The 11,046-nt window shown below is 49.2% G+C and overlaps 1 protein-coding gene across 3 annotated transcripts in view; it reads right to left on the reverse strand.

Annotated features, from left to right (window-relative positions):
- Septin6 (septin 6) overlaps positions 1-7,330 on the reverse strand; it is a 73,735-nt gene extending 66,405 nt beyond the window's left edge. For 2 of the 3 annotated variants that reach the window (XM_052738143.1, XM_052738145.1), the window contains exon 1: positions 6,923-7,330. In XM_052738143.1, the coding sequence (XP_052594103.1) occupies positions 6,923-6,952 (30 nt within the window). In that variant the 5' untranslated portion in view covers positions 6,953-7,330. The remainder of the gene's footprint in view (positions 1-6,922) is intronic. The other variant, XM_052738144.1, reaches the window with a different exon arrangement.
- Positions 7,331-11,046: the final 3,716 nt, after the last annotated feature.

The following is an 11,046-nucleotide window of genomic DNA, read 5'->3' on the forward strand; positions in this document are numbered from 1 at the left end:
GCTCTCCTAGTGCATTTAAAGTGGGATTCCGCAGACAAACATTCAGTTGTCGTGTATCTTTATAAAAAGTCAATTGCTATATATACCTAGCCAGACAGGCAACGTTCAAATGGTAGTTTCTAGTTCAGTTGCAGAGACCCTGCTGAGCTAAAAGCATAGGTTCCTTCTCCAAAACTCTCTCCTCGCTCAGCTCAAGGCTGAAGGAGGGAAGGGTGGAAGCTCAGTTCTGCCACCTCATTCAGAAGCAGAAGCAGACAAGGACCTAATAGAATTGAGCCTGGAGAACAAGGCAGCATAAGGGCAGCACAACTTGAGAGCTGGAAACTCCCTTAAAGATTGCCTGACCCCAGGCCTCTTTTTGCAAAGGGGGAAATGGAGCCTGGGAGTGGGGGAAATGACTTGTCCCGAGTCATCCAGTGATTTAGTGGCAGAGAATGATGCTAGGATCCAGGCAGACTGCTTCTCTCAGATGGAAAAGCTGACTTAAATACCAGATGTATTTCGTCCTGCTGCTAAAATTCCAGGCCATGAGGCTCCTGGCTTGATGCAGGTAGGAGTGAGAAAGGACAAGGAAAATGAACTGGAAGCTTGTGGGCTCACCATGATAGCTCTGGCCAGCCCAAGGCAACCAAGGCAACCAAGGCTCCTGAGGTCTATGCCCCAGCGCTCGCTCTCTCTCGCTCTCTCGCTCTCTCTCGCTCTCTCTCTCTCTCTCTCTCTCTCTCTCTCTCTCTCTCTCTCTCTCTCTCTCTCTCTCTCTCTCTCCCACACACACACACTTTTCTCTCTCCTTCTTTCCTTCTCTCTCTTCTGACTCCAGCCTGATCCTAGGCTTGGCCAGCTGCCCAGCTCTACTCAAGAGCCCCAGAGCTAATGAGTCTACCTAACTCAACAAGCCATTGTCTGGTAAAATATCTCCACTTTAGGCCAGGGGTGACCCTTGCTCTGGGTGGGTCAATGTTCCCACAAAAGCCATACACATCTCCTTCAAGTCATACAGTTTGAACCGTTTTCTAGGTGTTCTTGTCATTGTTACCTCCAATCTGTTTTTTTTTTGGGGGGGGGGGGGTCGGGAAGAAAAGGTTTACCCATAGGCCTCTGGGTAAATGCCCAACTACCCTCTGGGGAGCCTGAATTTGCCTCTGCCTCCATCTGGTCTCGTTTAATGGGGATCTGAAAAAAAAAAAAACAGTTCTTGCTTCTGCGCCAGTGTTCAGAGCTGGGGGCCTCTGCCGTGAAAGGAAACAGAACACCACCTCGCACCTCATCAGGGCTGTGAGAGCAGAGCTCTGCTCCTGTTACCCCAGGGCCCTCGTTAGGGCTTTGAGAGAGTCCTGGCAGGGGGAACCGGAACCCTGAGGCTTGTCCCTGAGACTTGTCCCTGAGACAGCCTGGAAATCTTTCCCTGGTCACAGGAATGACCCAACTCCAGGGCCAGCTGAGAGCCTGCTGCATAATTCAGCAGATGGCTGTCTCTAGTGGGAAGACACTGGAGAAGAGGATAACATTAGTTCTCACTCTCCTGAGCATGTGGCCTCCTTCCTCTGTGCAGGCAGCCGAGAAACCCACGGTTTCAAATCCCGGCAGCAGCAGCAGCCTCCTGCCAAACTGAGGGGGAAGGGGGTCTGTGTTTCTAATTTATTCTGTACCCCCTCCAGTTGTTACTTAAAATAAGCCATCATTACATGGCTGGTGGCTCCAAGATTTTTATTTAAAGCAATATGGAGAGAGAGGGGGGGGGGGGAGAAAGAAAACCCACACAACCCGTGACTATGCTATCTTGGATTTAAGCTGAGAATCTTTTTAACATCAGAGTCTCCACATCACTCATGTCTGCTTTTCTCTGACCGCTTTGGGGATGTTGACGGGTGCAAGGAGAAGAGGGGGAAATGAGGACAGACGTGGCAGAATTTTAACTTCTTAGAAACACCTTGGAAAGGCCAGTGCCGTTCAAAAGGAGTCTGTGTGATCTGGTTGGTGTTTCATTGTTCTGTCCACTAGCCGGCAATAACACTTTGGACTAAGTCTCTTGCTTGCTGCAGGCATAACATGAAGAGACCAGGAATACCTGTCCAGGAAGTTGTTGGGGGAAATGAAATCATACAGATGGAAGCATTTTGAGAGAGCTAAGTATGCTACAACTCTGCAAGGTTCTCTTTCTTCTCCCTCCCCATCTCCCCTCCCCATCCCTTTCTCTTCTTTCCATGTGTCTGGTATGCAGTTTCAATGCACACAGAAATAAAGGTCTTCTCAATTGTTCATGCTAATATTAAGTCATGGCTTTGACAATCTAGAAATCCCAGCAAGTCTGGAAACCAGTGCTATATAATTTATAATAGTGCTTTTTTCCCCCAGCAGACTAACTTTCCTAATTAGTTTTGTCTAAGTTAAAGGAATGGGGTTGTTCCCTTACAGAACACAAGGTGTGGGACCATACTAGTAACAAAGCCAGCAATTAATAGAATATTTATATCAGACACAAAGTAAATGCTGTGCATATGATTGTAGATCAAACTCTCATTTTATTACACAGACCTATTAGTCTACTGTAATCAAGTTTTGTAATAAATACACCACTAACACATTTCCTGGATTTAAAATGTCAAGAGAAAACAGGGCTCATTTGCCTCATCTGGCAGCTCTGAGGAGGGGCAGAGTTCCTCCATGCCTTGGCCACCACTACATCCCCAGCACTTGGCATAGGACCTGGCAAAGTCCGTGCCTGATAAATAAATGTTGAAGAATGAATGAAAACAGCAGTGGGTGAATTGACAAATGAACTGTTCCCAAGCAAGTGGCAGAAGTGTGATCTCACCCATCTTCACACCTACCCTTTTCCTATCCAGAACCCCCCAGGAAGCCTTTCCTATTGCTTCCAGCCTTCATCCACAGCTGAATTCGGTCCCCTATGATGACTTCTCATGGCAGGCAGTAGTTCTCCTCTTTAGCACTTAAGATGATGATAATTAAATAGGGATTTTTAAAACTTTATTATTGTGTAAGTGTGTGTGTGTGTGTGTGTGTGTGTGTGTGTGTGTGTGTGTGTGTGTGTGCAGGATGTGTGTGGGGACTTGCATGCCATGCATGGCACATATGCGCAGGCCAGAGGGTTTTGTTAAGAGATCACCTGAAATGTCAAGTTTCTATGGTAAGTGGTTTTTTTTGACCCACTGAGCCCTACATAAAGATTTGTGTCTGCCCCCACCATTAGACTGCAAACCCTTTTGAAGGAAGAGGCCTTACACAGAGGGTTGGTACTGTAACATTCCTTTAATTTTTGTTTTACACACAGGTTCTCCCCATGTATATAGCAGCTCTGGCTGTCTTGGAACTCACTCTGTAGACCAGGCTGGCCTCAAACTCACAGAGATCTGCCTGACTCTGCCTCCCGAGTGCTGGGATTAAAGGCGTGCACCATCACACCCAGCTTCTCTAATGTTTCTGACAAATCTTAAAGGTACAAAAAAGTTGGGAAACTGTATAATGATTACCCCTATTCCCTTGACTTTGAATCAACAGTTTTTCACTGTTTGGGGCCATGTAAACTTCATTCCATACTACAGGCTCAGGTAGATCTATGGGGTTTGGTTCTCTCTCTCTCTCTCTCTCTCTCTCTCTCTCTCTCTCTCTCTCTCTCTCTCTCTCTCTCTTTCTCTCTCTCTCTCTCTCTCTCTGAGAACAATTATTACTTTTAGTGATTAAGGATTAAGGAGGAACATCAAGAGGGAAACCATGAGGTAACTGCAATCCAGAGCACCCAAGGCAGGAGTTCCAGACTAACCTTGGTTGACAGGTGAAAGTCTGTCTCAAAACAAACAAACAAACAAACAAACAAACAAAAGATAAGAGTGGATAATTGTTACTAATTGTAAGGCCAGAATGCAGAAGCAGTCTTCTCCTCAATGGCAGGTGGTAACTTGAGGACAACTCCTTCAGGGCAATCCTGGTGAAGACAACGCTTGTAATAGTCCTTGCAAGGTCTTTCATTAGGGGCAGTGGCTTAATGGACTGTAACTGGAAAAAGTAACGCTGATCACATTGTGGGTGGTATTTGTTCAAGCCAGACTCAACCACACTCTGCTTTCCAATGCACAGTACTTACAGTCCGAACTGAAAATGCAATCCTGAAGCTAGATGCAAGTGCCAGTTGATATAGAGATTTTGATGACTGCACTGTGCCTTCCTAGGTCACCCTTACATCGGTCATGTAGCGTCTCTAGACACAGAGCAATAACAGTCCGAGTCACCTCACAGATGGAAGCACTCCAAGAATCTACTACTTCTTAATTGTGTCAGTATCCACAATTTGCATCTCCAACTAAGCTGGAACTTTGAAAGTCATGAGCTGTATATATGTATGCTACCTTTTTTTTTGTATGGTTGATAAGGGCTGGCCATAGTGTTGTTCACATCAGTCAAACAAGTATTCATAGCAATGGTGGAGAAATACAGAATCCTTTGTGGTGTTCATTCAGATGGGATGCAACTGAGTTATGAACTTTCAAGATGCATGCACACCCAAATGTAAGGCCTACAAGAACAACTCCCACGCCATTTTACTACTAACAATATTTGGTCACAGTGATCCTCCAGAGACTCTGTGAAGAACATACACACCAAGACACTACTCACATGGCATCGTGCCTCAGAATTTACTAAGAACTTCTAAGCTTGCCACACACAGCATGATTCTCAGGCCTTCTCTTCCCAAGCCCTAAACACTTATTCCTTTGAAGAAATCAGAAGTAACCAGCCACTCAAAGTCTCTTGAGTTAATTCCAGCCTCCCCTGGTGAAGTACAACTTCTTGCAGACACAAAGGAAAGCAGAGAGACAAATGACACATAAATAAGAGCTTCCCTTGCTTGGGGGAGGGAAGCATGGAGAGTGACGTCAGCTTTCCCAGAAACCCATTTGTCATGATAACAAAGTCTCAAGTGCTTGGGCCACTTCAGAATTTGCCATACAATTATGTTTTTCAGTATACAATGTGGTAAGGCCAGCCAGAGAAAACTGGAACCACCCAGAGCAAATCAAGAGACCCTACACCATCCCTTACTGCACCCCCGTTTGCAGAACAAAGGTGATCTCTAGGTTGCCTGAGTCGTGCCTATGGTGAAGCAGCCTTCTGAAATCGTCTCCCTTGCCAATATCAGCCTTGCAACCCTAATCCAGGAAAGGGAAACTGGTGAGGGCAGATCCATACAAATTCGTCATGACAAGAAAATCACCAGTGTAATTATTTTGGGGGGGAGGGGGTCACTAAGGTTAGAGCAAGTGTAATCCAGGAAACTGAATCATCTACTTAAAACTATGGCATCTTTAAAATGCAGAGAAGAAATCGCCCTGGTTGTTCTCAAACTATTACAGTGTCAATCTTGAGAAATCTCTCCAATTCCATCATCATCAAGAGCCGTCTCATATCTGCCTCTGCCTTCCACACCATGTCTGCATAAGGAGCTCTGTGCTGAGGTGTACGAGGGGTAAAGAAGGTTTCACATAAACGACCCTGACCTTCCAAAGCCAGACAGGAAATGCAATAAATTTCTTTATCTGTAGAAAAAAATGCTATCAGATTCTGGATTCAGATTTAGAAAACAAATCGATTGCAATTACATCAAATACCTACAGGCTGCTTCCTAGCCCCTCCTTTTGTGCTGGAGTTACATTGCATGGCTAGTTTATTAAATAAATGTGAGCTTACAAGGCTATCATTTTTCATCCAGTAGTATTCGGGGTAGTGGGCTATGCCTGCTACTTCGACCTCATTCTGCTTCTACTCATGGCGCTGGTGTGCTGGTGGAATAGAAAAACTAGATCGTTCCCACAAATTGAATCATCTCTCTTTGTAACCAAACTTCTGATCTAAAAACAAACAAACATGGAGCCTCCAGTTGTTGAGTATGATTTCTCTGCACATCCCAGGCTGGAAAACTTTAGTTTTTAAAATGATTTTTTTTCCCCCACAGTTGGTCGCCACCAAAAGAGAGGGAACACTGCTTCTGCAGTTCTCAGGCTATTTTCCTCAGTCTCTACAGAAAGATATCAGCGCCACAGGTTTTAGCATACAAGCCCATGCACACTGAACCCAAGACCGACCCTCAAAGAAGCGCTCGGAAATGTGCCAAAATACGCAGCCAGCCACCTACAGGCTGGGTGAACTGCACCACCCCCTTCCACAGATGCACAAATGGGACCCTGCGGGACTCGGCACAAGTGGACACAGAGGCATTCGGATGCAGGAACACACACCATAGAGGTGAGCACAGAGAAATAGGCCGACTCATTCAGGGTCACATAACCCTGCCACGGGGAAGGCAGGAGGGCGCCCATGCACATATATGCATACACACTGATACACACAGAGACGCAGTCACATATGTAATGCATATGGAGAAACCCTACTCCAGCCATTCATCTCCCCGCCCCCTCACCACACTCTGCCTTTGGTCCCAGGCTACCCTCAGCTCCGCGCCCCTCATTCTGAGCAAGCTGGAGTCCCAGCAGGCAGCTGTGCTCAGGGGTGCTGCCAAGCTAAGGGGACAGGGACCCGGAGGGCTCCGTACTCATGCGGCCATTCATTCGGCAACGCCCCAGCAGAGGGGCCGCAGCTGCAGCAAGGGAGGCGGAGGCGCTCACTGCAGCTTTCTCCCGCTATGCAAGTTCAGCTGCCCGCCAGTAGGCTTTGCCAATCGCCCCTGACCCTCCCGCCACCACAGGTCTCCAGGAAGCGCTGGGGAGAGAGGGGACTGAGCTGCTGACCCTGGGAGCAAAAGTCCCGCCTTGCCTCTGCTCCTGGATGCTACCCCACTGCCCTCCTCGTGGTAGTGGTGGTGGCTGTGGCCAAGTCTGTTCGGCCGTCCCCAGCTACCCCCCACCCCAACCTCCCAGCCCGGGGGCTGGTACCCAAGCCCCGCACTCACCACCTGGCGAGCTATGTCGGCCGCTGCCATCGCTCCTTCGTCCGCCAGGGCTGCTACGGGTGCCGCCGCAACGGGAGCTGCTGCACAGGAAACAGAGGAGCTCCTCCGACAAAGAGAAAGTGTTACACTTCGGGCGCGACCAAGTCTGGTGGGGGGAGGTGCCAGGGAGGGGCCCCCTCACTGCTGCTCCAACCCCAACCTCTTCTCTATCCCCCACCCCCTCGGAGTAGGGTGTGGGGAGGGGACGGATTGGCCGCGCTGCCTTCCCCTAGGGCGAGCCCAGTTCCAGTTCTCTCTGCAACCTCAGCCTCGGCCTCTGTGAAGGGGGTGGGGGCTCCCCTCGGTGACCACGTCCTCGGGGCCCCCCCTCCCCGCCGCTACTGGGCTCCGTGGTACGTCCCGACCTCTGCTGAATTGTCCAACACACACACACACACACACACACACACACACACACACACACACACACACACACACACACATATCCGTGTTCTCCTTTACATCCTTGAGCCCCCAGACTCGAGACTGGAAGGGAGTCCCGGCCCTTCCCCCCTCCTGCTCTCTGCTCCCAGGCTGAGATCTGCAGTCGTCCTTTCTCTTTTCCCAACCCCCATCACCCCTCGTGTTCCCTGCTGAGAACCCCAGGGTACTTGGATGGGGGCTCTGGCCTCTGGAGTCTCAGTGCTTCACTGTAGTCCATCCTAACTAACCAAGTTATCGCCTTGGCCCGGGAAGGTTTGGGGGGGGGGGGGGCAGCAGGACAGGGGTTGCAGCACCTGCAGCGCCACCACATTAGAGCTCAGAAATGGAGCGTTAATGGGGGAGCCGCACTGCAGCCCCACAACTGAGCTATGACTTTTGGAGGACGTCTTTCCTGTCCTGAGGTTCCCAAGCCTTGGTTGTAGTAGGCTGTAATTTCCGTGGAGCCTGGCTCCCCATTACTGTACCTAATAAAAACTGACCTCACTGGTTCCCCTCTGGTCCCTGCCCTCAGTGTGAACAGGGTAAACAGAGATGCAGAGCATTCGACCTTCTAGGGTACGAAGCCAGAATGGAGTCTCAGAGTGGGAGCTGAAAGTCTCCAGCTCTGTTGAGCCAGATGGAGATACAGGAGGGGTAATCTGTCCAGCCCCAATTGCTCCTCAATCCTGATTCAGACCAGGACTACATGGCCAACCTGGAACAGAGCACATAACTTCCAAAATCTAGAACTATCCTTGCCTGCTCTCCTTTCCCTTCTAGCCAACTGTTATTGCTGGTCTTCTCCCTGGCACATTTTCCCACCTCCCCAGCGCTGAGATCCACCCCTCCCCTTCTCTTGGGATTGGTTCTTGAGCTTGGCATGATATGGTTCGCCAGAGGCCCAAGAGGGACACCCCATTCCTCAAAGTGATAGGCTCTTAGGTCTCTCCCTTGAAGTCAGCAGAAAAGGAGAAAATCTGGGAGAGGGCTCTCACATGCCTAGAAAGTGTGGGGAGAGAGGAGGCAAGGAACCAACACAACCACAAAAGAACTCCCCTGGTCCTTCATTCCTGGCAGCGAATGCTCCTCACGTTCTCGCGGGGAACTCTTTATGTGACTTATATACTTTGACACCAAGGACTCTATGAAATGTGTCCCCTGATGGACATAGCTCAGCTGTGGGGCTGCAGTGCCTAATGTGCTGTTCCACTAAGTGATTCCAGAACAGAAGAAAGTGGCATAAAGAGAAGGTAGCAGGAGGGGCAGCCATGAAGAACTAAGTATTCAGGGCGTGAGGTGACTGTCCACCATTGTGCTAGAGACTCAAGAGAGTGGGCCAAAGAGAAGGGCCTGGCACAATCAGAGACCACGGGATGGGTGACAGTATCAAGGAAGAGGAGCAGCTGTAGTTTCTGAGACCCTCGGGAACACTTGGGGAAGAGTTAGGCCCTGGTTTAGCACAAGACTAAGATTGAGGAACTGCTCTAAGGCTTGGGCCTCAACCGGATGGGGGTGGGGAATCAGAGGTGCTGGCTGCTTCCAGGCTAGGCCTCCAGTAGGTAGCCCTTCCCTGACCAAGGCTGGGGTGTGGTAGACGACAAAGGCCCAGGCTAAGCTCTGTTATTGGCTGCACTGACTTCCTCCAGGGCAAGCTCAGTTCCAATTCTCTCTGCAGCCTCAGCCTCCGCAACCTCTGTGAAGGGGGCGGGGGCTCCCCTCGGTGAACGCGTCCTCCATCCCCCTCCCTGCTACTACTGGGCTCTGTAAAAGCTGCTACCAGGATGGTTGAGCTGGAGGTCATAATGGGGTTATGGGGCTCCCCAGCCTTTACCTTCCACACACACATCCCACATACTATCTCACAGCACTGGGGCCACTTCAGCACAGATACTTTGGTGCACTAGGATGTGCCACACTCAGCTGCCTGTCCCTAGAGGCTATCAGAACCTGAGCAAGATCCCTTTACAATGCTGGACCTCCCAGCCTGGGATAGAGTGTAATTCAAATCTCCTGCAATGCCTTTGTTCGTTCCTTACCTACCTGCTGTGTGTCTCTACAAAGAACACTCAGTTCTCCAGAGGTTTTGGAAACTGCTGGGGTCTGTGCCTCCTGGTCACCTTCTCAGGCACAGGGCAGGCAGAAAGGCTGAGAAGAGCTATCAGAGGTGATCACTTGGTAAATTTTGCTCCTTCTCTCCTCCTTCTGGATGGTTGAAAGTATCTCCTTTCATGAGAGGAAGAAAAAAAAACTTCAGAGGATAAAATAAAAAAAAACAGAGGTTACAGGGAGAGGCTGGCCAGTTAATTTAGTTGGTAGAGCACTTGGCTAGTATGCAGGAAGTCCCGGAGCTGCTTTCCAGCAGGGCCTAACTCAGCTGTGCTATAATCCCAGCATGCCTGTGTTCTCAGCAGTCCAGAGGTGGAAGCAAGGGAATCACATATTCAAGGTTATTCTAGCTACAAGTTAAATTCAAGGCTAGCTTGGGCTAAGTGAAATTCTGTCTCATTTTTTTAAAAAAGGAGAAGGAGGAGGAGGGAGAGGAGGAGGGGGGAAACTTTTCATGAAGAGAAATTTTTGGACTCATAAGCACTACCACAGACATATGTGCATATATGATGTGGTGTCCTTGTGGCACCCTGGCTACCAAGGCCCAGCACAGTGCAGTATCTGGCAGGTGCTCAGTCAATGGTTGCTGAGTGATGAGATGAACAGAGGCATATAAATGAGCTGTTTTCATATTTTTACTTTCCTTAAGGAAGCAGGAGCGAGCCACAACTTCCTTAGGGTCAGCAGGTGACGGTTAATGTCCGAGAAGCCATAGTCTTCTGCCTGGGAGAGGAAGTGGCTCCCTTGCTAGATAGAAATGGCTCCTAACTGGAGCCAACACTTACAGTCAAGCTTACAGAGATCACTGTGACTGATGAGGTGGGATGCTAATACTGGAGAGGATGTGGGGGTGGGGGTAGGGGTGGGGGTGGTGGGACATGTAATAGTGACATGCAGCCAAAGGCTAAGGAAAAGCCATTATCCTGAAATTATCCTGAAACTGAGGCTTTATGAAAGGAGACAATGAAGACCAGCGGAATTGGTCTCAGGTAAGTAGAAAAGCATTTAGCATGATCTTAGATCGGAAAGTTGGAGGACAAAGCAAAAGCAAAGTGATGGAGACAGCATCAACTGCATTAGAAAATCAGTTAAAAGCTGGAAGCCGGTGGTGGTGGCACACGCCTTTGATCCCAGCACTCAGGAGGCATCGCCAGGAGGGTCTCTATGAGCTCAAGGCCAGTCTGGTCTACAGAGTGAGTTCTAGGACAGCCAGGGGTACACAGAGAAACCCTATCTCTAAAAACAAAAACAAACAAAAAAGCTAGGCTGGTGGCACATGCCTTTAATTCTCTCTCTCAGGAGGCAGAGACAGGAGGATCTCTATGTGTTTGAGGCCATCCTGGACTACATAGAGAGTTCCGGGACAGCCAGGAATACACATAAAAAGACCCTGTCTCGATCTGGATGCAGAGATCCATGACTAGGCCCCGGGTGGATCTCTGGGAGTCCAATTAGCGAGAATGAGGAGGGTTTATATGAGCGAGAATTGTTGAGACCAAGGTTGGATAAAGCACAGGGACAAATAGCCAAATGAATGGAAACACATGAACTATGAA

The sequence above is a fragment of the Peromyscus californicus genome, unplaced genomic scaffold, assembly GCF_007827085.1.
Source record: "Peromyscus californicus insignis strain IS unplaced genomic scaffold, ASM782708v3 Scaffold_10__1_contigs__length_136768540, whole genome shotgun sequence".
NCBI lineage: Eukaryota > Metazoa > Chordata > Mammalia > Rodentia > Cricetidae > Peromyscus > Peromyscus californicus.